The sequence below is a fragment of the Apus apus genome, chromosome 3, assembly GCF_020740795.1.
Source record: "Apus apus isolate bApuApu2 chromosome 3, bApuApu2.pri.cur, whole genome shotgun sequence".
Lineage (NCBI taxonomy): Eukaryota > Metazoa > Chordata > Aves > Apodiformes > Apodidae > Apus > Apus apus.
Window position 1 is genome coordinate 64,122,794 of NC_067284.1, and position 12,666 is coordinate 64,135,459.

Here is a 12,666-nt window from a genome sequence, read left to right on the forward strand (position 1 = left end):
AGGGAAAGGAAAAAAAGAGTGTCTGCAAACATTGTTTTTAATCATCTAGATCATAAGGGTTGTAAAATTGAGTCTGAAGACCACTTACATCTGATGGTTCTCCTTTCTTATGTACATGGCTTCCTCTGGTTAACTGCGTATTTTCCTGAGCTTAAAGGTAAGATTTAAAAAAAAAATAATTACTGTTAATTATATGAGGTCCTGGAAATGGCAGCAGAAGTTAATGCCAAAACAGAAAACAACAACAGAAGAATCACAAATTTTACACCTTAAAATAACCTGGATTTAATAGTAGTTTATTTTCTTCCATTAATTTTTTTTTTAAAATAACATTTTTAAGTACACAATTTAATAATGTGTTTTGTGATTAACGTGTTTTCATGTTTCCTAAATGATTTTTGCAAAATCAACTACAATTCCTAGTTACAGCAGTTCAACACGTATGTGAAGATATTAATATTATAATGTTCATAAGTTACTCTTTCCACTTGGTAGAATGGCTCTCTTTCATCACATAATTGGTTTCAGTGTCATTTGTGACATGTGTTGTACTCAGATGCATACTGTTTTAGGATTCTAACCAAATTCTTCTAAGGGGCTTTTACAGGGATAAATCAGGGGTTTAGAGCTATGGCTTTTTCTTAACTGGAATACAGATGCAGTTTCTCACTGGAAAAACATTTCCAAATGACACCAACTGATGACAGCCTAACAAGAAGAAACATTATCTGTAACGCATAATTTATATTACATAAATCCTAATGTGGTGCCAAAACAACACTGAAAAAACATGCTTGGCTAGAGGCAAAAACTCAGCTCACTTTCCTTCTGAATTAAAGAAGAGACACACACTTAACTAATTGCTTTGGCAGGCCAGCAGGCTGCCTTTGCTTAATAATACCAGAGGAACTCCACAAGCTTTCAGCTTCCATTAGTAAGTATCTTCAACATATGCTTTTTAAAAATGAACCTCAAGATTATTTTCCTTTTAAAAATATGCTTTTTCTCTCATTTCCTCCCACTAGTTGCTGCATCAGGCATAACAATGCACAAACATGCAGCATGCAGTCCTAGCTGGGCATTTGTCTGTCACAGGAGAACTTTATCCTTTTGTTAAGCAGTGTGCTCTGCACATATTTTTGAAGCAACTCTCAAGTTCACAAATAATTCCTTATATGCCTTCTTCAGACTTGCCACATACATATGTCAATTGGCTCAAAGGCACAACAGCTCTTCACCTTATGGGTCCGAGTTGTGAACATGCAACAAAATTCCAGCTTCATATTCACAACAGAAAACAAAGAAGCTAAACACCAAATTAAGCCATGATTTATCCTTCTTCATACTTAATTATATTTCTCTTTTTAACTAATTCAACACTCTACATCTACCAATCTATGACAACGCAATAGGCAGTCAAGCATTTGAAATAAGGCTGGCTTTTGTCTTGGGAGTCCACATTCATTTTTAAATTTAAAACTATCATGTAATATTTAAAGAAAATACACTCCTGCTATCACACAGCTAGTTTCCTCCCATACCTGTTTTACGCCATAGAAGTTTATGCAGAAAATACAGTTATCAGCTTCACACATATGGCTGCCACTTTGTTTAGAGTAGGGGTGGAGGGCAACCAGAGATCTAAATCAGTAACCACGAAAGATATCAACACGCTCAGTGTAAAACTGAAGCTTTCAAAACATCTGCTTAGCAGCCTAACTCTCTATAGCACAAGACTCGCTGAGCCAGGGAGGAACTACACATGAACAGAGAGCCGTGTAGCAATTGTTTGAACACCAGCTTCAATAGGGCAGGCTTGGAATTAGATCACTCCCAACAGCTTTTCTTCCCCTCCAACATGCATAAAGTCTCCGATCCAGTGAACACCTAAATCGTCTAATCAAACTGGAAGTTCTGATACATTAGCAAACACACCACTACTCTAAAGCCTAGCTGTTACAGTATGCTTCACAGCAGTAAAAAAATCATTCACATTCTGTCAAGCAGAGGTCATCAACTAAATGAACCCCTCAGTTTTACAGAGGGTTAGCCAGCGTTCCCACCTCTAGATTGGAATAGCATTTAGTCAGCTCATAAACCCTTCTCCTTCTGGTACTTCTCCAGTCTCAAAAGAGGAGCAATCTTCAGGACGTGACTGCAGGATTGCAAGAAGTACCTCCTGATACAGAGACGGTAAGATGCTTAGGACTAAAGAAGCACGGAATCTAAGAAAGAGCCTTGCCACCTGCACTCCCTGTTCTCCTGTAAAGGCAGCTCTGTGATCAACACACTTACTTTACACTTGGCATGACTGTTTTTGTGGTTCTTCATAGGCACTGAATGTATTTAATACACAATGCAAGGCCCTGGTACAAAATTTTGCATTCCGATACTGAGTTTGACATAAGATTTTAGGAGATGCAGTACTCACAGTAGTGCTGTGAAGTCTGTCTTTGATCAGAGTTTCTTCTATCACAGCCTCCAGAAAAACTAAACACGTGGTTGCTACAGGCATGCCAGTAGATGACACGATCTGAAACAACTGGCACTTCATAGCCTCAAACACCCCCTGGCACCTTACAAAGGAACATAACAGAAAAAACGTTGCAAGGAGTAAGAAAAAGTTCTGCTCGTGACGGTGTTAATGGGAAAATAATTTGCATATCAAAGTGAAAAGGCATCTTCTGATCAGAGTCTCTCTCATTATTGGACCATCTTGTACACAGGGTCTCCAACTCGAATCGTTCCAGTTTTGTCAACAGCGAAGTATCTTCCAAAGAGAGGGCTGGATTTGTATATGTGCCGCTCAGAGGGGTCACACAAGCGGTAGCTGCAGAGAGAGAGCGCTTCTTTAGAATCAGCGGTAGCAAAATCTAACAATCAAAATAAGAGCAATGAGAGAGAAAACCTATGCATAGTGATGCCCTGTTTTGGTAACCACACTAGACTAAAAACTAAAAATACAATTAAGAAAATCAAGCAGTTGAAACTGAGGAGAAAAAAAAAAGCCTGATTGTACTCACACATCCCTGCATAACACACATACAAAAGACTTTCTGAACAGAAATGCCAAAGTTGCAAAGTCAGATCTTTAAATACTTTAAATAACTGTTACCCCAGGCATACACCCTAGCAGAAATGAAAGAGACGGCAAATACAAAGTTTGGAAGAAAGAAGAGAGAACTTCCTGAATTTTCATACCATATAGAAATGCAGAAAGTAGAATAGAAGCCAATATACACAGATCTTTACACTACATTATTATGTCCCACACATACTTCAAACCATTTTTAAAACACTAGTCTAACATCTGTTGGGATCTACCCTAAATCCACTCACACAGCCTAAGCAGCATTGGTACTTTTCCAACCTTTTCAATGTTTCCAGGGGCTCCTTCCTGTCCAGGACGCCAGTGTCTGGGTTAACAGTTGTTAAAATACACCTGCAATGACAGACGGTGTCACATCAATAACAGCTTCTTCTTATAAGCCTCTATACTTTATATAAAATAAATCTCAGTTGTTCACCTGGCACAGCACACTGTCCCTTTCATCTCCACATCGCCAATTAGAATGTCCTCCCAGGTGTCCTGAGGGAAGGTAAACATTATGCACAGATCAGACATATTCACATGTGGGATATGTGGCACAGTCATTCCTTGAAGAGGCAGTACCATTCCAGACGATAACCTTTACTTGCACCTCCTAAATAAGTACAATTGTATTATGGTACTATTTTAATGAAAACTCTACAACCACTGCGTTCATCCAGTTCACAACCCACTAATAATTATATCTGGGAAGAAAGATACACAAGTAATAAATTCTGTTCTGCAATATGCACTTGTCTGAACCTAGAGTTTATTCTTACTGTATGGATGATAATCTGGTCTGTGACCTCCAGTAATTCATCATTTCAGAAGAAAGGTAATTTTTGGTGGAAGAAAGCTTTTGCTTCTTACCTACATAAGCTTCCTATTGCAAACCTTCCTGGAAGACAAAATTCCATTCCCATTTTAGGAACTGATTCTATTTGGGTGATTATCAGATCTACAGAGAAAGTTACTTAGAAAAATAGCAACAGGATATAAAAACACTCAAAAGTCACCATCAATAGTTCATTTTGTCACCAGATACCTTCCCAGAGAAGTGTTTTTTGAACTACCAGAATACTTTCAGATGCAGCAAGACTGCAGTATTGCAAGGGTCAGTTCTACTCGCACAAGAAAGGCTTTAGAACAGCACACAGTTCATTTACAAATAATTCATTTTTATCATCAATTGAACAATTACAGCATGCATAACTTTCCCTACTTTACACTTACAAATCAGCTTTCACAGAATCATGGAATTGTCAGAGTTGGAAGGGACCTCTAGAGATCATCTAGTCCAACTCCCCTGCTAAAACAGGATCCCCTAGAGCACATTACTCAGGACTGCATCCAGGTGGGTCTTGAATATCTCCAGAGAAGGGGACTCCACCACCTCCCCTGTTCCAGTGCTCTGTCACCCTCACCATAAACAAGATTTTCCTCATATTTAAATGGAACTTCCTCTGTTCCAGCTTGTGCCTGTTGCCCCTCATCCTGTCACTGGGGACTACTGAAAAGAGTCTGTCTCCATCCGCCTTGCACCCACCCTTTAGATACTTAAGAGACAATCATAAGGTCTCCCTTCAGCCTTCTCCAGGCTAAAGAGTCCCAGCTCTCTCAGGCTTTCCCCATAAGGGACATGCTCCAATCCCCCAGTCATCTTTGTTGCCCTCCACTGGACTCCCTTTAGTAGCTCCCTGTCTCTCTTGAACTGGGGAGCCCAGAACTGGACACAGTATTCCAGCTGTGGCCTCACCAGGGTAGAGTAGAGAGGGAGAATGACCCTCTCAACCTACTGGCCACACTCTTCCTTACACACCCCAGGATGCAATTGGCCCTCTTGGCAACAAGGGCAGATTGCTGGCTCATGGATAATTTATGATCTACCAGGATTCCCAGATCCTTCTCCTTGGAACTGCTTTCCAGCAGGTCCACCCTTAACCTATATTGGTGCCTGGCATTCTTCCTCCCCAGCTGCAGGACTGTACACTTGCCCTTTTGAACTTCATTAGGTTCTTCTCTGCCCAGCTCTCCAGCCTGTCCAGGTCACGCTGGATGGCAGCACAGTCCTCTGGAGTGTCAGCCACCCCTCCCAGTTTGGCATCATCAGCAAACTTGCTGAGGATACACCCTGTCCCTTTGTCCAGGCCATTGATAAATATGTTGAACAAGACTGGACCGAGTATTAACCCCTGGGGGACACCACTGGGAATAAGCCTTTGACTTGACCCTGCTCCATTGCTCACAACCCTCTGAGTTCTGTCACACAGTCAGCTTTCAATCCACCTCACTCTCCCCTCATCTAGCCCACACTCCCTCAGTTTCCTAATGAGGATGTTATGGGAGACACTTTCTCTTTTGTTAAGCTAGATAAGCATTCACAGACTTGTCTCCTCCCTCAATGTTTCATATGCACTGACGTGAGCTGAAATTATCTCTCTGGAACCCAATTGTAAAAAAAAAAATAAAAAATCAGAAGAGCAGCTTTCCTTATCCTTTTAAGCACTATCACACAAGGAAATCAAGTTACAAACATACATACATACAGTTTCCAAAACCACACTTAAGACAGCTGTTGTACCTCCTCAAAAGGACTGCAATCTGTCACAAGAATGTTTGGTCTGAAGTTCTCTATCTTAACTTTCTTCTCCAACCTAGAATTTAGATCTTCCAGTGAAGCTTCTGAGATGATCAGGGCTGGGCTACAGTCAGGATAGGCAACCTACACAAACAAACACAAAAAAATCGTAAGGTTGCTGTAAGAGCATGGGAGCAAATTCACTGAATGGCAAAATGACATATGTTGGAACCAGTGGTCACATACTAGCTACATATAAACCTGCTGAACTTCTCTTGCTGACCATAATAAGCTAACTGGATTTCTCTATACAGTGAATCTACCTTATCACAACACCAGAGGGAGCTTCACATACAGAATAACAACACTAAATTGAAACAGGCCATTTGTCAGTCTAAGTTTGCTTGCAAGTGGGAGGGCTGCCATTTTAGTAAACAAGGCAAATGAATAGTATTAAAAGAAAACTCCTATATATGGTAGGTCCACAAAAAAAAAAAGCCCCACACCACAAAGATAATTTTTTGCAAGAATTTTAGAGTTTAGCTCTTACATTATCCCTTCCCCTGCCTTGTACGTGCATTTACAATCACAAGAAAACAAGTGTTGAAATAACTACACAGTTCTGCCCTCTTTTCATGTTAGGATTTGTTAATGTCATCCCTCCTAATGTGACACCCCTTTTGATGAAATTAGTCTTCTGCATTGGTTTCCCTTAAAAAGCTTACACTCATCAGGTACAGTTCAAACCACCTTCACGTGAGAGAGTTGTTCAGACAAAAAAGAAGGGCATCAGTAGCTCCAATGCTATGAGGACATCTGAGCACAGCAACTCCTTTCCCTACCTGCATTAACTTTCTCAAATATCACACCTTAAAGCCTCTTCCAAGAGAAAGATATATGAAACCTCTGTAATTTTATTTGGATTCCAAGGTCCTGGGTTAAGCATTGCTCCTTTAAACAAAATACGAGAAAACAACTCATCTAAGTACACTCCTAAACCTAACAAGGGATAGGAAACAGAGGTTTCTATGCAATATAAATTACACCACCAAAATATCTTTACAAATATAACTTTTCCTATTCATTGAGGCAAAAAATGAATGCTATTAAATTCTACCATGTAATAGTTCCTCTTCAAATATCAATATCAGACTCTTTAGCTGTGAATGGTCAATAGCTTAGAACATACTTTAAATAAAATTTAAGCAAGTGACCTCATAACAGAAAATCAGAAAATTCATGTGGTTTAAGTACATGACTAAACACCTTGCTAACCTGGGCTCAATCATCAATGACAGAATGGAAGGGTTTCAGTGGGTGGGTGAGAAATGGTTAAAATAAAGTACTGACAAGAAAAAGAACATTGATTTACCTCATCAGTGCTTCGGAAAAGGTTTATGATGTCCTTTGACTTTCTTGGCACCATGGAGGGCTCAAAGTGCACCAGTCGATACGGTTCTGATTTCAGGAAAGTGGTGATCCATTGAGCCACTTCATCTCCACAGTCCCTGCCTTGGATATCCAGTCCAAATATCCTGAAGGGTCACAAGACACGTCAGCACGTTAGCTGGAAAGCCAAAGGCTCAAACTTGCTTATTATTTCAAGGCAAACAACTTGTTTTAATAGTAGTAGCAACGTGCAGTAAACAAACCACTGGATTACACTGAGGTGCAAATTGGTTTCTGAATTTAGCATGTGGATCATTCCCAGTGCAAAATCTCCTTGTGGAGACCTTGTTTTTTGTAAACTAAGTAACATAGACACAGCCAGGATACAGCAGCTGGTGAAAGAATGAGCCATTAAATAGTCTTTAGTTGCCCAGAGCTAACTTTCACATCAGTGACCAGTAACAAACCTACTTGTTTGTCACACTCATAAGCAAAAACGAAGTCTACTCTTGCATTTGCATGTGACTCTTGCATTTGCAAGATCTCTACCCATAAATCAACAGAAAAGCAATTAATTTCAGGAAATGAATAACAACTTGAAAGGATGTAGCTAGTTACTGTAAGTGACACAAGTGTTATTAATTGTAAATGTTCTGAAATTTTCCTGCAGATTTTAGTGCTGTAAAAATGTAGCCAGAGCCAAGTGAAACTTTTAAGCTCAAACTTGACATAAAATAACAACTCAGTATCTTAAGAGAGGTTAAATATTTATAATGGAAGCAAAGTCCATGGGACATAAAAAGCCACTGGCAGCAGAATACAAACAAGTTTACACAAGGAACACTTTCCTGGAGAGAAATGTTAAATTGCAGCTCAACCTTTCAATAAACTTCAACAACAGCCATGAATAGTTTTACTACTTTCTTCAAACTACCAATTTTGACCCAAATGCACTGCAGTTTTCTCTGCCTCTGCAATCATACCCTAGACAGCTTAGAGCATAGAGATGCCCAGGCTGTTCATCTAGGAGCCCAGCTCCACAGAGCCCTCTTTTATTCATGAAGAGACTGATCGTTAGGATGCTGGCAGCAACATCCCTGCTGTGTTAGCTGGGATCCCTTTATGTACTCTGTGGCACTGGCTGGGATTCAATGTCACTGCCCCAGACAGCACTCAACTGCCTTTCTCTCCCCTCCATTCTCTCAGCCCACGTGTGCCTTCTGGCTGAGAGAACAACAGAGGTGAGGGTCTTAACGGCTTCCAATGTTACCATTTTCCACCCAGGAAGCAAATCTATCCTGAGCATCTCATGATATAGGGATCCATGGGAACAGATCACACAATTGAGTTATTGCAACACATTCTGACAAAAAGCACAGATTATGAGCACGAGGCTTCTTAACCAGAAGGCTATAAAGAAATTGTGTCTACACGATGGCTTCAGTCCTACATTTGACTCCCCCAAACACAAGATTTTTAAATATCCACATAAAATCTGCAACTGGGCTTACCAGTTTTGCAGACTAGCATCTGTGCAGCCTTTTGCAGCTAGATGCGCTAGTGCACTCACTGCCTGAGCTCCCAACACCTGGGCACAAGCCAGCACCAATCTGAAGGCATGGTGCTCACCCAGTGGCAGAATAAACACAAGCCATGGCAGAAGAGCATACTGTGCAGTTAGACAGGTGTTCCTACACACCAGCTGGAAGGGAAGAGTCTCGGAGTAAAAGCCAGATCTTCATTTGTCTGAATACAGTACCATCCCCAAACCTCATTCTTAGGAACTGCTGAACAGATCAGAAACAATCAGCCTTGAGACAACAAGTGGCAAGCTGTACAAGCAGAGGGCAGTCATACAAAACCTCAAGACTCCTCCTAAAAAGCACCAGGCAACATTTAACTGTAGGTATTGCTGATTTCACAGCCTATGACACCATCTACAACACCAGACAACTTGCTGACTTTTAAAATCCAAATACTGGTATCTAACTGTTGCTTATTTGCATTCCCAAATTCTAACAGTTTTAAAGCCAGAGAACGCAATAGTTTATTATGGGAAATAAACTTAAAAAAATAAAAAGAGGAAAGTCACTGATATCTAAAATTGGAAAATCCAAGATACTTTTGCATTACTGAAATGCATTAAGTCTATTTAAGTACTTTCTCTAATGCCGTAACAGATTTTATAAAAACAATGTATAGAAAACCACATGATTTTTGTAGTGTATGTGTAATTCAATAACATATACACATTACAGACAGATTTTTAAAAGACTGTCCTATTTCTCCATGAGAGTTGTTGTCATTTTTAACTTGCACCTGCTTTGTATAAACAGAGATACCGAACTGCACTGATCAAGAGTTTCCACAGCAACAGGTTAGCCTCAGGCAAGCAAATTACTAATTTAGGCACCTCAGTTAAATGCCTACAGACAGGGGTGAGGGAATCTATACCCTGACATCTCAACAATTCCAAATGGCCAGCATGTATCCCAAAAGAGTTGTTGCATATATTGGTGGTGACCAAGAAATTTCAAATATGCATGACAGGCTCCAAGATGCAATTGCACACCCAAGCAAAACCGAAAACACTAGAAGCAAACATAAATGACAAGTCCAAGAAAACATGACAGCCTATGAAAACTGAAGATCACAGTTCATTTGGCAGATGTATAATGTATGTTTTTTTAACCTTGTGTCATGTTTTCCTGAGATTTGTTTTCACCAAAGTTTAGCAGATTAAACCAAGACCTTTTGTTACAACAATCAATCCTGATCTCCTGTATAACACACAGTGCAGCATATCACAGAACGGTTTGGGTTGGAAAGAACCTTTAAAGATCACCTAGTCCAACTCCCCTGCCATGGGCAGGGACATCTTTCACTAGATCAGGTTGTTCAAAGCCCCATCCAACCTGGCCTTAAACACTTCCAATGAGGGGGCACCTGCAACTTCTCTGGGCAACTCATTCCATAATCTCATCACCCTCCTTGTAAAAAGTTTCTCCCTCATGTCTAATCTAAACCTATCCTCTTTTCGTTTAAAACCATTGCTGCTGCCAGTACAGGTCTCAGTCTTAAGTCTGCATTATGCAGACAGGGAGAAAGACCCCAACAAAAAACAAGCAGAGCCACCCAAATTCCACCCTTCCATTTCTGTGTAAGAAAAGGCAAACCATGCCACAGTCTTGAAAAGCAAAACATTTAAGTGAGAGGCAGTACTTACACAGAAAGGAGGTAAAAAACCAACCAAACAAAAAACAACACAACACAAAAAAGCAAACACCTTTCTCGAGTACCTGCAGTTCCTCACAGGATTTTTCCTGGGGAGCTTTACAGGCAAGGCCAGCTTCTTCATCTCCGGGGCTTCCAAGATCAAGTGCCCATTTTCAGAGTCGACAGAAACGAGGACCAGCCGCGGCTCCTGGCGAGCTGTAACCATGTGCCCATCCTCCTTGACCACAAGCCAAAACCTGGAACGAGACAGGGGCAGGAACGCCTTGAACAACAAGGCCGAGAGATGCGGGGAGCCGGCTGCCCCCGCAGCCCTGCAAGAGCCGGAACGGCAGCCGGGCAGCCGGGCAGCTCCCGTCCCCGGCTCGGGCCGGGCCGGGCCGGGCCAGGCCGGGGGCACCGGGCGGGGGCACCGCGCCTCGCCCCGCTCCCCAGCCCGCCCCTCCCCTACCTGTCCCGCAGCTCCCCAGTCCGCAGCCCCATCGGCGTCACCTGCGCTCGCCCCACCGCCACCCCCCGGCACGACTTCACCGGGTACACGAAGAGCTTCAACACCGTCCCCACCCGCTGCAGCCGCCGCCGCCGGCGCCCCCAGCCCCGCCCGGCCCCCCAGCGCCAGGCGCCCCGCAGCAGGGCGGCCCCCAGCAGGGCGCCCAGCGGCAGCAGCGCCGCCGCCGCCGGCCCCCACGCCCAGCCCGGCCGCGCCGCCAGCAGCCCCGCCGCGGCCCGCGGCCCGCTCATGGCGGCTGCGCCCCGCGGGCCCGGCGGCCGGAGGACGGAGAAGGGGCTGGGCCCGGGGGGCGGGCTGAGCGCCGGCGGCCGCCCCTTCCCTCGGGCCCCGCGGCCTGCGGGGCTTCCCCGGCGCTCGCCTCCCCTCCCCGGCCGAGGCCTCCGCGGGGCCGAGGCCCTTGGTGGGAGAACTGGTGCGAGCACAGCGCGGAGCGTGGCAGGAGCGAGCGCAGGGGGTCCGCGCCCGGCTTGAGGAGGCACAGGCAGCAAACGCGTTTGTTTCCATAGCTAGTTTTTTTAAAGCAGCGTGGCAGGGGAATACGAAGGGCGTGGGCACGGAGGAGCGTGTGAAACTCGGGCGTTTGGTTTGGGCTCCGAGAAGAAGGGGGAAGCGGGTGGTGAGGAGCCGCTGCGGGAGGCGGGAGGCGGCGGCGCCCCGAGGTGGGGCCGGGGTGGGTGTCCCCGTCACTCGGCTTTGCTGCCCGCGCCGGCCGGCGGGCACCCAGCTCCTGAGGCGCCCCCCGAGGCCGCCCCTCGTGTCAGCAGGGGCACGGGGGGGGAGTCACCGCGTGGGACACCCTGCTGCCGAGACCAGAGTCCCAGCAGGCAGAAGATGGGGAAGGTCAGCATCGGGCGTTTCTGAGAGACCCCAAGAGCCCAGCCTCAGTGGATTACTAGAAGTATGACATCGACAGCATCCTGACAGACAGGAATGTTGAAGGTGTTTGTGGCTATCATGGACCTCTCTGACAAAACGTCTGTGTTGGTGGCCAAGGCGGGAGAGTTTCTCACAGCCATCTCACCTCAAGAAGTGGACTTGATCACAGGCCAGGATCAGAAAATGTTCCTGCTAATGGGAATCACCACAGCCAGCCAAAAGTGCAGTGTGATTAATTACAACCTGCTGGTGGGTGAACACAACATGATCGGTGTCAGAAGCAAAGGCAGTGACAGCAGATCTATCTGTGTTGGCAAGACCTCCAAAGCCCTGATCTTCCTCATGGGCAATAAGGAAGTCCATGGAGGAGTCCTCAACCAAAATGCCCAAGATATGATTGTGGACTTGAAAGTGTGAAGTGAATAGTGCCAAGGAGAGATGCATCTTCAGCCTGAGCAAAGGGGCACAGTTGTTGCTGTAGCAGAGAATGGAAATAAACTTTCCAGTCTTGTTCAATATCTTAATTGGTGATCTAGATGAGGGGACCGAGTGCTTCCTAAGTAAGTCTGCAGATTACACTAACCCGGGAGGAAGTGTCGATTTGCTTGAGGGTCGGAAGGCTCTGCAGAGAGATGTGGACAGGCTGGATCAATGGGGAGGCCAGTTGCATGAGGTTTAACAAGGCCAAGTGCTGGGTCCTGCACTTTGGTCACAACAACCCCATGCAAAGCTACAGGCTTGGGGATGAGTGGTTGGAAAGCTCCATGGTGGAGAACAACCTGGAGGTGCTGGTTGACAGCTGACTTAACATGAGCCAGCAGTGTGCCCAGGTAGCCAAGAAGGCCAATGGCATCCTGGCCTGCATCAGGAATCCTGTGCCTAGTGGAGTAGAGAGGTGATCATGCCCTTGTCCTTGGCATTGGTGAGGCCACACCTCGAGTACTGTGTCCAGTTCTGGGCCCCTCACTACAGGAAGGACATGGAGAT

The 12,666-nt window shown here is 44.5% G+C and overlaps 2 protein-coding genes across 2 annotated transcripts; one reads left to right on the forward strand and one right to left on the reverse strand.

The window, feature by feature from the left end:
* Positions 1 to 280: 280 nt before the first annotated feature.
* LOC127382611 (mitochondrial amidoxime reducing component 2-like) lies at positions 281 to 11,070 on the reverse strand. Its single transcript, XM_051614456.1, has 7 exons — positions 10,744 to 11,070; positions 10,358 to 10,531; positions 7,042 to 7,204; positions 5,673 to 5,813; positions 3,528 to 3,589; positions 3,371 to 3,442; positions 281 to 2,830 (listed from the first exon to the last, which is right to left on the reverse strand). The coding sequence occupies exons 1-7, from the start codon at positions 11,031 to 11,033 to the stop codon at positions 2,704 to 2,706; spliced, it is 1,029 nt and encodes a 342-aa protein (XP_051470416.1). The 5' UTR covers positions 11,034 to 11,070; the 3' UTR covers positions 281 to 2,703.
* Positions 11,071 to 11,757: 687 nt separating this feature from the next.
* On the forward strand, positions 11,758 to 12,096 carry LOC127382886 (profilin-3-like). Its single transcript, XM_051615036.1, has one exon. It carries the CDS (start codon positions 11,758 to 11,760, stop codon positions 12,094 to 12,096), a length of 339 nt encoding a protein of 112 aa, XP_051470996.1.
* Positions 12,097 to 12,666: the final 570 nt, after the last annotated feature.

Excerpts from the sequence above, each read along its gene's own strand:
- LOC127382611 (XM_051614456.1), bottom strand. The coding sequence starts at position 11,033 with ATGAGCGGGCCGCGGGCCGCGGCGGGGCTGCTGGCGGCGCGGCCGGGC. Across the intron at positions 3,443-3,527 it reads GGGACAGTGTGCTGTGCCAG|GTGTATTTTAACAACTGTTA; the intron begins GTGAACAACTGA and ends CTGTCATTGCAG. Across the intron at positions 2,831-3,370 it reads CCCCTGGAAACATTGAAAAG|CTACCGCTTGTGTGACCCCT; the intron begins GTTGGAAAAGTA and ends CTCTCTCTGCAG.
- LOC127382886 (XM_051615036.1), top strand. The coding sequence starts at position 11,758 with ATGGACCTCTCTGACAAAACGTCTGTGTTGGTGGCCAAGGCGGGAGAG.